Genomic DNA, 20,309 nt, shown 5'->3' with positions numbered 1-20,309 from the left:
TAATACAGATCCAACCACCTCCTGGCCAAAACTCCCAGTAATTACAATGGGACCAGAGTAAGCCAACACCGGTTTTGAAAATTCCACTCATAAATAAGTCAGTAAGTTCTGGTTTTCAGTTGCACTGAGCACCCATAAGAATTCACTGACCTTTCAAAATCAGGTCACTTATTTAGGGGTCAGGTAGGAGTAGAATGTTTAGACTGCTCTTTGTATGTCTTCATCTTAGTAGTATTTCGTTATAGTAGCTCTTCAGAGTCAAGGGAAAACACAAAGAACTCTATCAAAAACACACAAAATGTGCTTGTTTTCTGTGAAGTAATTTGCTCAACTACTAACCAAAATTTTACCTGCTGGATTTTAATAAATTGAGCTTTAAAAATTATTGTCCTGAAAAAGTGACTGGAGTGAATTGGCATTGCCGTTTGTCTCCTATGTTTATGCAGTAAAAGATCGCTGATTTAATGACAGAAATTAATTTTATTACTTTTTCATTTTCCTGTTAACTGGTGGGACAACTCATCTCTGTGAGGCAGCTGGATAGTGTTACGTTAATCAAAGTGCAGTGTTAGGCCAAATTCTCTCCTGACTGTCACATGTACAGACTTACCATAATCAATGGAATGGAACTGTTTGCTTTGCATACGGTGGCTGACCATCTCTGTAAAGATTGCCTCTCTAAGAGCTCAAACAGATGACGATAAAAGGTCCAATACACAAACTGTAGGATTATCTCTCTTCTGTAAATTATCCTACACACTGGCCCTTCTCTCCACTGGCAGCTGCTTGGTCAGAGTTGTTGCTGCTGTGTGGGGGTATGGTAGCTTTAAGCTCTCACCACAGGGAAACATGGTGCTAAGAATCCTATAGAGCTGCTCAGCGTGAAAAGACACCATTACTTGTTGTTTTTATCCTAATACCTAGGAGCTCCAGTCATGGATCAAGTATCAGAGGGGTAGCCGTGTTAGTCTGAATCTGTAACAGCAACGAAGGGTCCTGTGGCACCTTATAGACTAACAGAAAAGTTTTGAGCATGAGCTTTCGTGAGCACAGACTCACTTCATCTCACTTCATCTGACCAGCATCTGATGAAGTGAGTCTGTGCTCATGAAAGCTCATGCTCAAAACTTTTCTGTTAGTCTATAAGGTGCCACAGGACCGTTCCTTGCTGTTACAGTCATGGATCAGGATCCCACTGTGCTTGGTGCTGTACAATTAGAGAATACAACTACAGTCTCTGCACCAAAGAACTTATAGTCTAAGTGTGAGATAAGAAGCACTAGGTGGCTATAGACAAATGGAAGGAGATCAAATAAACAGTGAGACAGTATAGGTCGTCGTGATGGGCAGTAGTTTCATCATCCCTGTGGCATAATCTTTGTCAAGTTTTTGCAAGCACTTCAGCGAAGGAGAAATCTGAGGATGGATTTGAAGGAGGATAATGAAGTAGCACTTTGCAGATATTTACCAGGAACTCCCAACAAAGAGCAGTATGGAAGAAAGCACAAATGTGCTTTATTTAAAATATTCTAACTAGGCAGTGGATGTTGACATCTTAGACCAATCAGAGGCACAAGTCAAGAGTTTGATGGCAAATTAGAGATTATAGGGAGGGAATTGACTAAGTGGCTTTGCAACTGAAGACCAGTATCTTATGTTAGATATAACAGGGGTGGGGGAGTCTTTGAAGGTCTGCTTTAACCTCCCCAGTGTGGCTCTGCATCTTGCTGTTGTGAAGCCATCACTAAGTTCCTCTCTGCTAGTTTTTTTGCACCAGGCCTGATTGTCCTCGGCTATTGCTAGGGACACTGCAGTACACCACGGAGTGGTTGTAATGGTAACATGCCCTTTTCTCTCATGTAACCTATGGATGATTTTACCTACAAATAATATCTAGCAGTTGTGTACAGCACAAGATTTGCCTGCCCTTGCCTTTAAAACTTCTTTCCTCATGCTTCATCCTTCTCAATGTCATTGGCATTACCGACAGAGAATCACATTTAGGCCGTGTCTACACTAGCCCAAAACTTCGAAATGGCCATGCAAATGGCCATTTCGAAGTTTACTAATGAAGCGCTGAGATACATATTCAGCGTCTCATTAGCATGCGGCAGCCGCGGCACTTTGAAATTGATGCGGCTCGCCACCACGCGGCTCGTCCAGACGGGGCTCCTTTTCGAAAGAACCCCGCCTACTTCGAAGTCCCCTTATTCCCATCTGCTCACAGGAATAAGGGGACTTCGAAGTAGGTGGGGTCCTTTCGAAAAGGAGCCCCATTGGGACGAGCCGTGTGGCAGCGAGCCGTGTCAATTTCGAAGTGCCGTGGCTGCCCGCATGCTAATGAGGCGCTGAATATGTATTTCAGTGCTTCGCTAGTAAACTTCGAAATGGCCATTTACATGGCTATTTCGAAGTTTGGGGCTAGTGTAGACACGGCCTTAGGGTGATATTTTCACTGATTCAGCCTACCTGTTTTCTCTTACAGAAAACCCTACTGTCATCAGCAACCTTCTCTGTGCTTTTACGAACTGCCAGGGAGACCCAACAAGACGTTTCCTCCTTTCTGCCATTGAAGGAATCAGTTCGGTTCACAAGCAGTATCAGGTTTGAGGGATTTCTAATCCTGCAAACATCCTTTTGTCATGCTTGAAATTTCACACTGGAAATTTACTTCCTGAGGATTTTCCATCTTTTTTTCCCTCCTGCCTGAAAAATCAATCACTATGTTTGTGTGTTATCAGGATTTTAAAGGAATGTTGTTCTGTCATGCTTGATAGTAATACTCAGTAAATCACAAAATATGTGCTCAAAGTTGTAAACAGAATTGCTAGATAATCTTTGAGTACCAAACAGCAAATGGCATTTTTCTTGAATTATATTATTAACAGCATCTATCCCAGCATTACAGGTTATTCCACAGCATTAAAAATTTAAAAGGACAAGGATAAAATCCAATCAAATACAAATGACCCTACTAGTAAGAATAATGTGGACTAAAGTAACACCCAGAGTACATATTAACTGTGCTTGCCAAGAGTGATTGATCTGTGTATCTTAAACAGTTCTCAAGTATGGTAAAAGTCATAATTGGAAGATCAACAATTGTAGCATTTAGTGTTCCATTCAGTGCACTGTCCTGATCTATTGAAATTGGAGAGATGTTTGCCATTGACTTCAGTGAGAGGGGAACCAAACCATCAGAGACAACTAAAACCTTAAATTCATCCTTTTTATAAAGTTCTCCTTTTCTCAGTTTTGGTTCTCTATTCTGATATTTAGCTCAAGCTCTTGTTGAGTAAGTGGGAGTTCTGAATATGTAAGGCTGGGGTGGGCAAACTTTGTGGCCTGAGAACCACATGTTGGTATGGACATTGTATGTAGGGCCATGAATGGTCCCAACATTGGGGACTGGGGGTCCAGAAGGGGATGAGAGCTCTTGTTGGACATGCAGGCTCTGGAGTGGTTTCAGAAATGAGGAATGGAGGGTGTAGGAGACTGCTTTGGGCTGAGACCAAGGGCTTTGGTGTGCAAGGGGAGGCTCTCAGCTAGGTCAAGGGATTGGAGTGTGGCTGGGGTGCAGGCTCTGTGGTTGGGCTGTGGATGTGGGCTTGGGGTGCAGGAAGGTGGTCTGAGCTGGGATAGAGGGGAGTGGGAGGAGGCACAGGCAAGGGATGGGGTGCAAAGGTAGGTAAAGATCTGGTTGGGGGGTTCAAAATTTTGGATCGGGGCTGAGGATGAAGGTTTTAAGGTACAGGAGGGTGTGCCACACTGGGGTCAAAAGGTTTGGAGGGTGGGAGGGGGATCAGAGCTGCAGCAGGGGATTGGGGTGCTGCGGGCAGGGTCTCAAGTTTAATAAGCAGGAGGCACTTACCTGAAGTGGGTCTTGGAGGCAGCAGCAGCCTAAACCCCCTTGTGGTGGGGACAACATACACAGACCCCTGATTGACCCTGCTCCCAATGCCACTTCCCAGCTAAAGCACCAAAACAGGGCAAAGCCCTAATCCTGCTCCCAGGAAGGGACTTAAGGGTAAGACTAAAAGGTCTGATATGATCTTTGTGGGCCAGGGCCATAATTTACCCCAGCCCTGATGTGAAGTGAGTAGACTGGTTGGCCGCCAGCTCTGAGAATAGAATTTTGCCTGGCTACATCTACGCTATGAAATAAATTCAAATTTATTAAAATCTAATTTATAATGCCATTTTTTTAAAATTCAATTTTGAATATTCTCATGTCCCACAGGCTCCCAACAAATTTAACATGTTGCTTCTACACTGAAATCACCAAACATCGACTATTGCAGCAGTGCATTGTGGGAACCTAACCCACAGTTCTCTCAGCCCTGCATTCTGAGCCAGGAGCCAGGTGCAGCAGTGCTGTCAGTTTCCTGGGTCCCTGCAGCTTGGGGGACCTGGGAAACTGACGGTGCGGCAGCCCTGGTCAATTTCCCGGCTCAAGCTAGTAGCAGGGACCTGGGAGCCAGGTGCAGTGCACAGCTTCGTAGGATACATATGGGATACTTGTGGAGGCTAATAAATTCGATTTTAAGACGTGGCACTTCCACACTGGCCTTTAATCAAACATCTAAATTTGAACTTGACACTGTACGTGTCAGATAACGGTGATATTGTAATCTCCATATTAGTGCTCAAAAATTGAGATAATGGTATTTACAGTGAAGACAGTCACATGGTAATATCAAGCTAGCTATATCAAGCTAGCTGCCTTAAATTCAAATTTATCTCATAGTGTAGATGCAGCCCATGATTTTCTTGATTATTTCTCTCACTTTCTCCTTCTCTATGATGTCATTCACCAACACAAAGCGCATGTAAAAAAAGTGCAAAAAAAAACTTGCAAGAGAATACTTAGATAAAAGGATAAACAGAGATAACAATACAAAAGTCATGATATGAGGGCAACAAATGGTTGCAGATGTTTAATAAATCATTATCCACATGTCGATGCATGTTTCTTTTTAAGCAAAGTTTTTCAGAAAATACATAATATTTAGCAGTTAAGGCCTGTTATTTCAGGCAAATCAATATACTGCATGTAAATTTAATTACAGTTGCCATCTTTTGCAGGAGCGGGAAACAATGTGGTCAGCTTCCAGTGAAGGGTACTGTGAGAACCTTTTGTATGCAAACAAGAAACTTGCTAGTGCCGTGGAGAGCTTCCTCAGAACACTACAAAATACCACCTGTAGCAGCTGTGAACATCAACTCACGTTTGAGCACATCCAGAAACATATACAAATGTAAAGCCTTTAGTTTTCACTGCCATGTGGTGCTGTTATACGCTATTTTTGATAGTTATAGTGATCTTGTTTCATACACAGTCATGAAAATTTTGCACTGTTACAGTGTGAACTCAGTTCACCTATTATTTGGTTAACAGTATAAGATCCTTGTTAAATGGAGATTGGTCAGAGTTCCCAACAGCACTATATACCATTGATCCATGATGATTAAAATCCCTATTTATAAAAACGAGCTGGAAGTATTCAAAGAAAAGCACATGTTACTTTGCAGTCACTAGAGGGGTCAGCAGTACTGCAGCAACAGTTACTGACTTGACTCCGAATTGTGAAAATATCTTTTCTTCTTCTCTACCTTATATAGTTCAGAAATGTGGACACTTAACAGGCATCTTAATAATAGTGAGCTCTTGTCATGAATCATTTCCTCTCATAACTCACCCTGGGCAGGGAATGTGATTATCCCTGCCCAAGCAGAGTGTGTGTGCATAGTAGGAAGGCCCCCTCCCCACCTATAACAGCTCACAGCTACAAGCAGCAGTCCTCATCTGGCCCTTAGAAAATTAACCTTTTGCTTAATTATAGCTACTACAGTAGTCCAGGATAATCCCTATACGTGGTATGGTTAACATAAGATAGAGCCCACTCTTTGGAAATGGCTTCTTGTGAAACTTACAGTGTTGTTTCAGGTTGGCTGGAAATCTGGGAGAATCTTTGTCAGGAAATCCAGTGGTAGCTTTTCTCAGTAACTTCAGTCTGCCAAATGGTGAGTACCTGGTTCCTTTACAGGAGCTAACTTTAAGTACCGTGCTGTTTTAGAGATCATCATATGCTCACAAGGCGAGAGAAAACATAAAACATAAAATTAAAAGAATGCTGCTTATGGAAAGCACCAATATTGGTGTCTTAGGAGTCATATGGGGTCTGTCCAGTATTCCTGATAATTGTTTCCCTCCATGCTCAGAAGAAATATTTGTGCACCAAGGGGTGGGTGGATGTGCTCCGCCAATAGAAACACATGCTGCTGGCTATGGGCAGCTATGGGTGCCGTGCCAATCAGCAGGTGGCACCTGACTCTTTCCTGGGTGGCTGCCCAAGTGCTCAACTTACAGAGAACACTGGGTCTGTCCTCCCCACTGTCACCCTAGCCTGCTTTTTGCCACTGACCCCCTGTCCACATTGAATCTATGGAAACCTTGCTGACTAGGACTGCCCCAGTCACATGCTCTTGGAATCCTTCTGAGCAGGGAGATCTGAAGAGCAGAGCGAGAAGCCGGTTTAAATGATTGAAAAATGTCTTTGGTAATTTAAGGAGCCTATTTCCCAGACCATATGTGGGGAATTAGCTTATGCTTAGAACCCTACAAAATTCACAGTCCTTTTTAGATAATTTGTGTCATAGGATTTTACAAAAAGGTTTTTTTCAGCAATTTAAATCTGACCGTTCAGTGTTGCAGTTGTAGAGATCCTGACCGAAAAAGGAGCTGTGGGGAGTTGCAGGTTATTGTGGTACTGCTGTCCTTACTTCTGTGCTTTCGCTGGCAACAGCACTGACTTCAGAGCTGGGCAGCTGCACAGCAGAGATTGCTGGCCGGTAGTCCAGCTCTGAAGGCAGAGCTGCCACCTGTAGCAGTATAGAAGTAAAGATGATATGATATTGTATTGCCACCCTTACTTCAGAGTTGCTGCTGGTGGCAGTGCTGCTTTCAGAGCTGGGCAGCTGGAGAGGGTGGCTTGATGGATGACGTAAGATACTGCCACCCTTACTTTTGCATTGCTGCCGACGGTGCTGCTTTTGGAGCTGTGCACCTAGCTAACAACTGCCTCTCCCTGGCCACCCTGCTCTGAAGTCAGCACAGAAGTAAGGGTGACAGTACCATGATCCCTTTAAAATAATCTTATGACCCCTCCCCCCCACATAATTTTATTTTGTGTCAGGATCTCCAGTTTGAGAAACACTGATCTCCCTCCATGACATCTGTATAGTAGAGTGTAAAATCACAAAAATACCAAATTTCATGACAGAAGGCCAGATTTCCTGGTCTTTGACATATTTTTCATGGCTGTGAATTTGGTAGGGCCATGATTTCACTCCAGTGGAGTAAACCTCTCTGCATGTGGGTCTGGAATCCCTACAATGCCTTCTAACCAAGGAAGAGAACAGCATGCCTTGGAAACTGTACTCACCCCTTTCATGGCTTCTCAGCATAGATCTGCCAGGAAATAGAGGGCTGCCTAGTGACCCTAATTAAAACAGTTTGGTTGGTAATTGACAATACTTGTTTTCTTGCACTGAAGACTTGAAAATCAAAGACTGTGTGCAGAATGCTAGCGAGCTGGCACTGAGGCTTCGTTCTTCAGTTGGCCTTTCTGAAGAGACTGTCGACACGCTCTTGGAATCCAGTACCTCTCACTCCAAGGTATGAGATGAGAGAAGTGTGCTGAATTAACATGTTGACTTATAAAAATGCTTCGCCGCCTCTCTTAGCTGGTGCAGAAACGATCTAGACTTGTTCGGGAGGGGGGCCTCCTACGTTTTCATTTTCCATTTTATACGGGGAAGGCTGTTTTTGTCTGGGAGATCCAAAATGCATTAAAAGCCCCCTGAAATAATCTGTGGTGCTAGCAGCCAAAGCCTGAGGCATTGCAAAGTCTGTTAGAAACTTCAAGTTTTCACCTGCTTGGATAATTTACATTGTATTACCTCTTTAACGAGCCAAATGTTTCAGGTTTTAGTTGGTGGGTGGATGGGGGAAAGGATAAGGCCAATTTTCCTGTAAATAGGCAATGCTCTATTGGTTTCAGTGGAGTTTAACCCATTTTTACCGACTATCAGGAAATTCTGGAGAATCATAGGTGCCATAGAGAAATTGCACTGTGACCCCCAGAACTCACAGATTTTAGTGAGGCAAGTATATCACTTTCTGGATGCTGTCAATCTGTTACTCTGCCAAGATGCTTGATGTTATTTTCTTGTTTCCCATGACTATGATAGATTCCCTCTCTCTGAGGCTTGTAGTAGCATTAGCTCTCCTTGGTCAAGTATGACTCATAAAGGGGGCAGCTAACTACAACTGTTATTTCCTCTGTGTCTGTGCATTCACATGTTGGAAATGAACTGGTATTTTGGTCCTTGACTGAAATGGATCAGACCAATTAAGTAGCCACTGGATGTCACCCATGCTCCACCAGGGGAGGACAGTGCAGGTTTTGTCCATAGAAGGCTTGATCCTTGGAATGGCAATTCTCAGTTTGAAGACTTTCACAAGACAATCCTAACTTTAATTATTTCTGACTTCTGTTCTATTGTCATTGTGAATAACTGCCATTGGTGCTATTGCATTACTTCATTAACAATAAAAGTAGACAAGGTACCTGGAAGGGATTCAGTATAAGAGGAATTGGACAGTAAACTTATATCCCTGTTCTTCTTGAAATAATAATGCCATGGAGCTGAATTTTCAAATGCAATCACTTGACTTATACCTGCAAAAATTGTGGCACACACTGATGTGCAAACAAATACCACATACGTATATTCATACAACATTTGCTTGTGGAAAAAACAGTCCTTGAACACACCCAATCCATATGGGGCATGGTAATACATTGTTACTTTTTTCACAGCATTCAAGCATGTTGAGGTGCAACTTATGCATCTGTTACATATATGGCATGTAGTGGATATAGTTATGAAATCCATTTTTTTTCATTTGCAGTTGGGGTGGCGGGGAGAGTTTAACCAAGTTTTCAGATTGCTGTCCTTGGTACACTTATCTGTACCTTGGTGTCACCTCAATTATAGACTACAGTCACGTGCTCTTTGCAATTCTGTGTGAAAAGACCATTCAGAAATGGAATCTAACAGACTTCTCACTTAGTGGCCTATTATGTCAACCATACATACAACTGTTGCCCAGAAAACCGCCCTACTTCTCAATACCCAGAATGAGCTCAAAGCATGGGCTATAATTTGTTGGATAAAGCCATGAGTGGCTTGCAATAAAGCTGCTTAGGAATCAGAATTCTCTTCGATGAAAAATTCATTTAAAAAATTCCATGAAACAAAATTCATAGAAGATTCAATATGGGGCCATTAAAATTATTGGTTTTTACAGTATAAAAACTTTTATTGCACATGTATAGTAAATATATGGATAATATATACGCAATAGTAAAATATCTTTAACATTAACATTTTAATATAAACTAAGGTGAAAAAATTGTCAAAATGAACTATTTTGCCTTTTTCCTATTGAAACATTTATTGAAATGACAGTTTCCTCACAAAATATTATAGTTTGACTGAAACTGCATTATTCGTCAATGATTTTTCAGCCATCTATATCTTGTGATGCCATTACTGAGGGACCAGCCTCCCTCCAAGTGTCCATGTGTGACACTGACACAATCCGCAGACATGCCCTGGTCAAAGGTCCAGAGCTATGCACTTTGTGTTTCCAAGCCAAGCTTGAGTGTCCCCACTGCATGGTAAACTTGGGTTTACTGTGCTGAACTTTGATCTCATAGCTATTTTAATGCATCCAAACTGCACTATTCAAACAATAAGACTCGGATCTTCTGCTTGAGCTATATCTGCTCTGAAAATGGCAGGGCTTGGACCCTTGGATGTTAGGACCTAGGTCTTAAGTGCTTCCTTACCTGAGTCTGACGGATTGGTGTGTGGGCAGAAAAGGGACATGAGCTTAAATCTGAATCAAACCTTAGTGTGGTGTGTAGACATACATTCCATTAACATAATGGCCAATCCAGTGCTCCACTTAGCCCAATGTCCTGTCTTCCAACCATGGCCAGTGCCCTATACTGAACATGGTGACCACAACATGGAAATTATTAATTAGTCCAGTTTGATCTTCTGGCAGTTGGAGATTTGGGGATATGCAGAATATTGGTGTTATGCATCCCGGACCAACTTGGGTAATAGCCATTGATGGGTCAATTATGAGCTTATGTAATTCTCTTTTGAACCCAGTTATATTTTTTGACCTTCAAAAGTCTCATTGCAATTCATTGCAAAGGTGGACTGCATCTAACAAAGTGGGGTTTCATCTGTGAAAACCTATGTCCAAATAAATCTGTTAGTCTTTCACATGCCACAAGACTCCTTGTTGTTTTTACTAGTTGACTGTGTGAAAAAGTAATTATGTTTTAAGCAAACTTGAAACCTATTAATTTAATCAGGTGACACCTACCATTTGTAATATGCAAAGAGATAACTAACAATTTTGTAGTTAGTTTCTCAATACCACACATGATTTTATAGAGTTCTGTCCTGTCTCCCACTTTGTTGTGTCTTTTCTAAGTTGAACAGTCCCAGTCTTTCTAATCTTTCTTCATATGGAAGCTGTTCCATATACCTAATTATTTTAGTTTTCCTCTACACCTTTGTGAATTAAAATCTCTTGTGCTGAGATGGGCATCTAGGACTGTATGCAGTATTTGAGATATGGGCGTACCATGGATTTATATAGTAACACTGTGATATTGTATGTTTTATTATCTATCCTTTTCCTAACGAGTCCTAAGATTCTGTTAGCTTTCTTGATAGCTAGTGCACATTGATTGGATGTTTGCAGAGACTCTCCAACATGTTGCCATGATCCTTCATGTGTGATACTAGCTAATTTAGACCCTATGATTTTGTATGTAGATTTGAGATTATATTTTCCATTGTTCATTATTTTGCAATTATTGATGTTGAATTTATCTTCTATTTTGTCTCCCAGTCACCAAGTTTTGCGCCATCCCTTTCTAACCTTTTCTAGCCAGTTTTGTATTTAAAATGTATGAGAGCTTTTTTTATATGAATTTTGAGTGTTTTTAAGGGTTCATGACAAAATCCAGGGATGGTGTCTAGTAACTGAATGATTAACAGATTTACAAATTAAAATAAATGGTAATGAGCAATGTATTTATTTCTTTAGATGCCTATATAGTATAAAGTTATGTCAAGCATGTCATCTTGACAAATATGTAACTCTTGCCTTCCAGTTCTATTGGTAACTGTTATAAATAGTTATTTATGTGATGAGGGAGATTCAGTGTATTCATTTAAAAATCTTGATATATTTTCAGGCAGGATAAATTTTAATTCATGTACATTTACAACAGTTTCTATCCAGTGCCCTTGGGGTAGCATTAGCTGGAAGATGTGATGAAGAAGTGCTTAGTCTCTTGCTGACGTTTCCTGCAAATGGCAAAACTTCTCTGGCAGTGAAGGAACTTTGTTCTCTCCCAGCACTGGACTTGTATACCATGATTGTACTGATTGCTCAGAATTTGAACTTGCGTGATATTACTTACAAGGTAAGAGGAGCAAGTATTTAAATCCTGAACTTAGCCAGCAGGCAATTAACCCAATTACTGCCCATTGTCCTGCCCCATATATTTTGTTTTCGTAGATCAGAGTTTCTCACACTGCATTGCACTGTGACCACCTTCTGAGAATCTAAATTACTACACAGCCCTGAGAAGGAGCACCAAATGCCAAGCCCCTCTCCCTTGAGGAGGGAATCCAAAATCCATGCCCCACTGCTCTGTGGGGAAAGAGGCTTGCATAAAGCCAAAGCTTGAGGGCATCAGCCCTGGGCAGTAGGACTTGGGGTTTTGGCTTCAATCTTGGACCCCAGCAAGTCTAACACCAGTCCTGGCAATTCAGTTGGTAATGCACAGTTGGAAAACTGCTGTCCTAGGTATTTATCTCAGTAGAATCCAAACACGGCCCTTACTGGTGTTCCCATAACTTTGCTTTGCACTGTGGAACCAGTAGGGCTGCAGCAGGATGTACTCCTGTGTGTGAAGACCTGGTCCAGCTCTCACTGAAGTCAGTGGGAATTAAATCAGACCTGGAGGATGCCTCCTTCCCTGCTGTTTATGGGGATGGGGAAGGAAGATCCAGGGAGATCCTTATGTTCTGCCCCTCTCCTTTCCCACACTAATGCGAAAGAGGGTGGTAGGACTGAGGCCTCAGGCTGGGTTTTCTCCCAGGTTTCGTAAGTAACTTTATTTTTAACGAAGGAGTATGCTTTTAGGCACAGAGACGGGAATCGGGGAACCCCAAGTTCTAATCCGGGCTGTGACACAACAGTTTCAGAATGGTGGGTAAATAATAGCTCATTTAATTGATAATAGTGTGTTAGAGTGAGCAGGCAAGATTAGTTTGGAGGCCAGCATAACACCAGATCAAACACCCTCAGGTATTGCAACAATGTGCGTGGAATCTTTTAGAGACCTAGCAGATCCAGACCTTGGTCTTGTATCTCACCCCAAAAGAAAGACAGCTCTGTAATTAACACTGCACCATCTAGGAAAGTGTTGAGGCAACATGGAGCTAATTTGTGGGTCAGGCTTGCTTGTTTAGCACTAACAAATAGTTCCCGAACAATGGTCTCAAAGTTCCTTGAGAGTTGGGTGGTTATAATGTTGTAACTCCTGTTGCTAACTGGATGAAGCTAAGAATGCGTAAATACTTTTCTAGTATTAGTCCTCCATGTGAGCAATTACTGTAGCTGCCACAGGAGTGTTATTTGATTATGTTCTGCCTCCTGAATCATCAATAAAATGGTCAGCTAAATGCTAATCACAGAAACTTCAGAGTCCATAAAAACACAGTTCAATTTTCAGACCTTTGTTGAGTTTCCAGGACTGGAACTTACAATTAGTCATCTTTTGACATGTAAATTGAGCATCTCTGATGTGGCATCATGTGGCATCATTTGTGAGAAAACAAAAAGCAAACCCCAATACCACTTAAGTCATTTATCTAGTACAACAGTGCACAGATAAGTGCTTTATTGGCTTTACTAGGTTTTGTAAAAATGTTCCCTATGCTATTGAAATTATAACAGTAACCATGTGCACAGGCTAAATATGTTCATTCCACACACAAATACAGAGCCATCACCTTCAATACATAACCGCACTGGGATTTTTTTTGTTCTGCACAAATACTTTGACTAAAAAAGATAAATGAACAGATCAAAAATTTTCGATCAAAATTCCCACCAAATTCTATGATTGAGGACAATAGAATCCCTGAATCACTTGGGAGCAGTGAGATTGTACCATGGTCCAAATTTCCTGAATCATCTTAGTGACTTAAGAATCTAAATTTTATTGGAATGTTGGCTTCTAAGTTCCAGTGGGACTTCTACTTCCAGCCCATGGCAGTGAGCTCATGAGCCCTGGCTGACAGACTCAATCTTGTGACGCTCATGCTACTCTACTAAAAATAGCCAGACTGGAACTTGGGATGTGAAGTCAGGGGAGGCTGGTGGACATTGTTCCCTCTAAGATTTTCCATCCCTGTGTGGAATAAAATTTATGCATATTGAGGCATGTGCAAATGTGCACCACTGTTAGAAACAAATGCTGCTGGCCATGCGTGCTCTGCCAATCAGCTGAGTGGCACCCGATTCTCTCCTGGATAGCTGCCCAAGTGCTCAGCTTACAGGGAATGCTGGTGGTGGGAATGTCCAAAATGACTTGGGTGTTTTTGAAAATTTTTAACGGGGCAGTGTTACTTATAGCGCTTTTGAAAAATATTGCCTGTGATTTTATAATAGCTCATGTCTTCAGGAGAAGAATAGCATGGGTTATGGTATGATATTTGCAACAGCCGACTCTCGTGTATGAGGATTATATTAGTCCAAAGCAAATGTGTGGGGGAACCATACTTACCTGCACTTCCAGAAGAAACTAAGCGAGATAATTTTGATGCTCTTGAGAGCTATGTCATAACACGGAGACAGCACATTGTGGCACATTGCTTCTTTAAGGCTGGGACTTCTGGACTTGGTGAGCAACAGGGAATCTTTTTGTTCTACCACAATTTGGTTTGTGGATGGAGACCTTGCGAATACCATGAATGTGGCAAAAATGTCGGGCGTGCAGGCTTGGTCCTTCCTTCCTTGATTTCTGTTGTCTTCCCTTTTTCCCTTTTCTCTGTCTGTTTCTGGTTCCTAGGTTACTTGATAATTTCCTGTAGTGTGTTTCCTGGCTAATGCATTTCCTCTGTATGAAAGAACAACAAAATTATCACAGGTTGTAAGCCTCTGTTGTTGTAATAGAGAATTTGCAAGTTGAGAATGCCTTGCTTTGGGTCTGTCCACAGGGTAGTTGTTCAGCAGATTAGCTAGCTCCACTTATCTTAATTTATTCTATCCCCAGCTCTTGTTCTCTGTTAACAGAATTTTAAACTTCTAAAGCATTTAAGTGGCTATCCTAGGACTGGCTTCCATGATTTTAATGGTAATAAACTGTGTGACAAGGTGGATGTTAAAATGAGATGGGGTTCAGTTGAATTAATGTAACTCAATTGAAAAATGCAATGCTTTGCCCACGTAGACTGAGCCTTGTGGATGTTAGGAAGTTTTAAGCATTTGTGAGGTTAGAGAATCATAGTGCTGGCATTATACTTACCTTTCTGCGTTATGAAGAATGAGCAAGCATTTGCTGTTGAAACTGAATTGCCACTGTGAACATATACGGGCGTTGTTAACCGGGGAAATAGACTGACATGAGATTATTGCAGTTGACTGTGCAAATCCAATATTGGATGGATAACCCATGAGAGAAGCTGCAGACTCAAACACTGCCCATAGATCCTCACTGCCACTGCTAACCACCATCTCTTGAGACTAAAAGGGGCCATATTATTTGTTAAGCAGGGACAAGCCTAGATTCCTAGCTTGAGAAGACAGTTATGAAGAAAATTATCCTGTATTGGGTGACGTGTGTTAGCTAATGTGCATGCATTCCACTTCTTGGTTGCTGATCTCCAGAATGAGAAAAGGCCAGTTAGTTCAGCTAGTTGCAGGGTATTTACTTGAGCTCAGAAATAGAGAAATGTTCCTTTTTGAAGCCCAAGGTCTTAAATTCTTGGTTCTGATGCCACACTGTATAATTAAACAGATGAGTATGACGACAGATTTATAACAAACAGACAAAACTCCTGAAAATGGCAGACTGAAGTGTTCCAGGAATGTATGCATAACTTGATGTAAGGAGAGGAACTTTGTGTCACTTCTTGAAACACAGGTCAACCTGAACAAAACAGAGACTCTCCTAGTGGCACTGCCAGTGAGCCTTGTTGGTTTTCATAAATGTCTAGTACAGGATTGCATTATTCATTTGACTGTTTCAATCAATTACTCCTCTTTTGCTTGTGAGACTTTTTCTGACTTAGCTGGCTAATTGTTTTCATTGTATAAAACACATTGGCCATGTCTACACTACAGCTCCTTTTTGAAAGGATGGCTTTCAAAACTTAACGTCAAAAGATGACCTTTCGAAACAGAGTGTTCACACAGGCAAATGGGGACCAAAGGTTCGACCTGCCCTATCGAACGGCCCCCACTGCACTATCGAAGGAGAGCGTCCACACTTCTCAGAACACTCTTTCAGAAGTACAGGGGCAGGAAGTGCTGTGGGCAGGGTTGCATGGTGGATGAGCTCTTCCAGGGCCGCCACTTGCCGTCCCTTTAAAGGGCCCCTCACCCCAATCTTTGGTCTGCACACACTGAGGGCCAACTACCTGTCCCCAGGCACGCAGACCAACAGAGAGCAGAGAAGGCACCCCAGGTCCCCATGGACCCTGAGCAGCTCCCCCCATCGAGGCTGTGGCTGGTACATTGGGCACAGTCCTGGCTGCCATGCATCAGTGGCTCCAGGTGGCCATCCTACTAGCCACCTTCATGGAGGCCGTCCTCAGGCCACGGCATCCCCACCTGGTCCCCCAGGTCACCTGCAGCTTGTGGGGCTTCCCCACAAGCAGCGACTGGTGGGGCCAGCTGGTGCTGGAGGACTGGGGCGATGACCAGTGGCTGCAAAACTTCAGGATGACCAAGGGGACATTCTTGGATCTCTAACACTGGCTTGCCCCAGCTGTCCAGTGGGAGTGGCTTGCGAGGGGGCAGCAGCCAGGTCAGGTGGACCACCATGGCTTGGGTCAGGGTATTGCTGCAACCCAGTCCCAGGCCTGCCACTCCATGGCAAGCCACTCCTGCAGCACACCTGTAAGGTCCCGCAGGGCTGCGGTGTGGGCAACATCCCCTGCTTCCTCCTCCCCGCTCTGATGGCGTCGGTGGATGGCCCGGTGACAGACCCATGCAGTCCCTGCTCAGGGTTTGGGTTGCTCCCCCTTGCCCTCAGTGGTGGGGCTGCTGTGGCTGCTGGCTGCAGGAGCTGTGGACACAGAAGGGGAGAAGGGAATGGGCCTTTAGTCCCAGATGCAGGATCCTATGTCCCTGCCCAACCCCCTCCCCTGTCTTGGGGACCATGCAATGCCCATGTCCCGGGGTCTCTGCCTGGGTGTCAAGGGCATGGGCTTCCCTCTGCTGTCCCTCAGCCCCTCCACAGCTGGTCAGCCTATGGTGCTGTTCCATCCGCATGGTGCTGAGTGCTGCGTGTCAGCCCTGGGGCCTGGGAAGTGCAGGGCCCACATGCACGGGGGCTGGTGGCTGTATGGGAGGCCTGCAGCCACACTGGGCAGGACCTGACACCCCCTCCCCAGGTCCCCGGGTGGCTGGCATGCATGCCACCTACCTGTGGGTCCCTCCAGGAAGTGGGGTGAGGCACGGGCGGATGGGGCCTGGCTGGACATCCCAGACGGGATGTCAATGATGGAGAATCCCTCACTTGAGCCCTCATCATCACTGGTGGGGTAGAGTTGCAGTGCCATCCATGGGTGCCTGGTGCTGGCTGCCAGTCCTGGGTGCTTCCCAACCTCTGTCGTCTCCAGCTCAGTGTTGGGCTCATCTGTGTCCAGCATGATAACTGGGGGGTCCGTCCTCCTTCGGCCCCAGGAGGCAGTGGAGGGGGGCCCCTGTGGTGGGCGGGGGTCTGAGTGGTTGGCTATGGGGCCAAGGAGGGAGAGGGGCTGGCTGAGGCATTGCAGGAGCAGATGAGCTACAGAGCAGCATGGGCTCCCTGCTGCCTGCACACTCTCAGCTTCGTGCCTGAGGCTTGTGGGAGCCCGCATCTTTAAATGCAGCCAGACACGGGAGCCATACAGCTCTGCTTATGCTGAGAATGGTGCTGCCGCTTGCCGGCTGATCGCTGCCATGGAGGACTCCCTCTTTCAAAATAGCCATCTGCAGAGCATCTACACTTACTCTCTTTCGGAATACTCTTTCAAAGTAGGCGCTCTTCCCACCATGGAAACAAATGATCAACTTGGATGGAATGCCTCCGTTTTTTCGATGCTACTTTAGAAAGAGCTGGAGGTGTGTGTAGATGCTCCATGGGTTATTTTGAAAGAAGGCTGTCTTCTGACCTTGATTTCGAATGTACTTGCCAGTGTAGATGCGGCCATTCATGAATGTTTCTTACTTCAGTAACATATGCAAAAGAGGATGAAATTAGAAAAGCCAATACATTTCACAGACTAAATGTTCATAATAAAAAATGAACCAGTAACATATGCATGGAAGAAGAAAATAGAAAATGTAAAACAATGGAAAAATGACAATTTTCCTCTCCCTCTAAACAGCTAACCTTATTGAAACCAACTTGCATTAATGTAACATCAGAGTGTCCTATAAAAACATACAGAACCTGTCCAATACTCTAAGATCTCCACTGGCAAAGGCAGAAGACAAATTGCATTTACATCCAAGTAGGAGATGAAACACACAAAGCTGAGTGTTCTAGCCATGAGACAATAATTGTGAAAAAGGTGAAGGGAGGACAGGGGAAAATTTGCATACTAGGAAATTGCAATTCAACATGACTTTAAAAACCTACTGGCAGCTCAGCTAAATAAATAGGTTGTGATTTTGTTTTATTTTAATCTTAAACTTCTGCAGTAAAGGTGCCATGAAATCTTGGCCCCATCAAGGTTAATGGGAGTTTTGCCATTGTCTTGAAAGGGTCCAGGAGAGAGGCACTGTTGTGTATCTAGATAGCAGAAACACGCTCTGCATATTTCAATTTTAAACAAAAGGGATTCTAACAATAGAACACTTTTTGTAATTGTTGTATGTTTCTCTTGCTACGGAGGGGCCTTCAGCCCTGCAACTTTTCTGAGGACTTTGTCACCGCCCTCAGGCCCCCAGTGATTTAATCCCTATCCTCTCAGTCAGTCCCAGCTTGTCTCATCAGGCCTCAGTGGCCTAGTCAGGGCTCGAAGGCCTCGGCGACCTAGTTAGGGCTTGACAGCCAAATCAGCATTTGCAGTTCAGTGCTTCCCCTTCCTTGGAGTCACCGAGGTGGGGGTAGGGGAGCCTGGACCCTCCCACTCCACGTGGCTTCAGCCCAGGGTCCTGTTGGTGGCGGGCGTGTCTCCCAACCACCAGCTCAGTGGGGATGCCCACCACAACACACTGAGCTAGCAGGATGCCTCCCAGCTCCCTGACCTGGGCTACTTCTGACCCTGTCTTAGATGAGGTGTGCTGTCCCTTCAACTAGTTGAACTATGTTCCGGCTCTGGCTGCTCCTCCTTGGACTGCTGGTGCTGCTGCCGCTGCTGCAGTTGTTGCTGCTACCTCTGCTGCTCTCCAGATGGCGGTGGCTGCTTCTGCCTCTCCTTACCCTCCTCCTCGTCCAGCTGCTGCTCCCAAGTTCTAGCAGGAGCTCCTCCTCTCCTAGTGGCCAGCCCCAACTGACTGGCCTCCCTGGCCTTTATACCTGGGCTGCAGTTGGAGCATGCCAAGTGGGGCCACCAGGGAGGGGTCTTTTCCATGCAGCAAGACTGGCTCCCACCCCACTAGCTAGTGCGAGGTTGATACACCCCGTCACACTCACCAACAAAATTTGGTCAAATAAAAACATTCAGGATACTTATAAAATTGTGAGGACATTGAAGTCTCTTTCTTAATCATGAAAGCTTGTTTGTGCCACAGCCAGACAGTGGGGGGAAACAGTGTTTGCTGGAGCCTTTTAAAGCAATGCAAAAAGTCTAAATAATTTATAAACTTGGTACTGTATGAACAGATTGAATCTGATATTAGTTGATCTTCACATTTTTCTCTTTTTCAGGTCATGTTACCTTCTGAGGTCAACAAGTTATTGAATGTCTTGTTGGAAGTGGTGTCCAGCATCAGCTCCCTTTTAAATAAAGTCCAACATATCCTTGAAAGTCTTCCCATGTTCCTCCAAACGTTCAGAAGCAATAATGTGCTTGATGTCTCAGCATTCCAACAGGTTTGCGTGTGATCTTCCATCTATTAGCTATATTTATAGTACAAGTCCTAAATAATCATGATGTGCCCCATAGAATGGAATGAAAGCTGAGTGGCATTGGGTAATGGGCTAGTTCAATGTGCTGTGCTTAGGTCTTGGTACATTTGGTGGCTTCTTTCATCATAGTACTCATTCCTGCAATAGCCAGGGATTCGTCTGGTGATCTCCCATCCAAATACTGCCTACTCTTTTTGTTACTGCATGAAATCAGTATCTGATCTTTCAGTGGTGTCAGATAGCAGAACAAGGAGAAATGGTCTGAAGTTAAAGAGGGAGAGGTGTAGGTTGAAGAAGGGGGCTGGACTAGATGACCTCCTGAGGTCCCTTTCAGCCCTATGATTCTATGAACTTACTGTCTGTTGTTGTTTTTATTATTAAATACTTTATATTAAATTAAATATTAAATTATTAGTATTCTGTATGTCGTGGAGCTAAGAGAGCATTCACTCTTAACAATTTTTTTTCAGTTAAAAAGCCATTTCTTTGACTCTGGTGTGGCATATTTTCTCCATCTCTTTCTTATTTAAAATGAAAATTATTTACCTATATTAAATCACATAATGCATTTCTCCCAATGTACTACGTGAGCAATTGATAGATCCATAGTGTTGGGTCCTTGATTTTTCCCACTAACTGAAAATGGCCTTCTTAGTCGTAAGGAAGGTCTTGTGCACAAGGCACTGAACTCAGGCCAGCAGGTTTCAGTTCCTAGCTTTGCTGTTTGTTTTCTTTTTGGCTTTGACTATACCACTTGAGTCTTTCTCCACCTCAGTTTCCAATCTGTAAGGTGATGATGATACTTTCTCTTTGTTTTTGGAATTTAAGCTCTTTGTGGCAAGGGCTCTAACC

General features: G+C 43.7%; 1 protein-coding gene across 1 annotated transcript in view; it reads left to right on the top strand.

Annotated features, from left to right (window-relative positions):
• Positions 1-20,309, top strand: part of ABCA13 (ATP binding cassette subfamily A member 13) — a 316,624-nt gene that overhangs the window by 70,530 nt on the left and 225,785 nt on the right. The window contains exons 20-25 of the mRNA XM_074986018.1: positions 2,486-2,604; positions 5,086-5,258; positions 5,948-6,024; positions 7,557-7,678; positions 11,391-11,585; positions 19,257-19,421. Of these exons, the coding sequence (XP_074842119.1) occupies positions 2,486-2,604; positions 5,086-5,258; positions 5,948-6,024; positions 7,557-7,678; positions 11,391-11,585; positions 19,257-19,421 (851 nt within the window). The remainder of the gene's footprint in view (positions 1-2,485; positions 2,605-5,085; positions 5,259-5,947; positions 6,025-7,556; positions 7,679-11,390; positions 11,586-19,256; positions 19,422-20,309) is intronic.

Source organism: Carettochelys insculpta, chromosome 2 (assembly GCF_033958435.1).
Source record: "Carettochelys insculpta isolate YL-2023 chromosome 2, ASM3395843v1, whole genome shotgun sequence".
NCBI lineage: Eukaryota > Metazoa > Chordata > Testudines > Carettochelyidae > Carettochelys > Carettochelys insculpta.
This window is presented reverse-complemented; position numbering and strand designations above follow the sequence as displayed.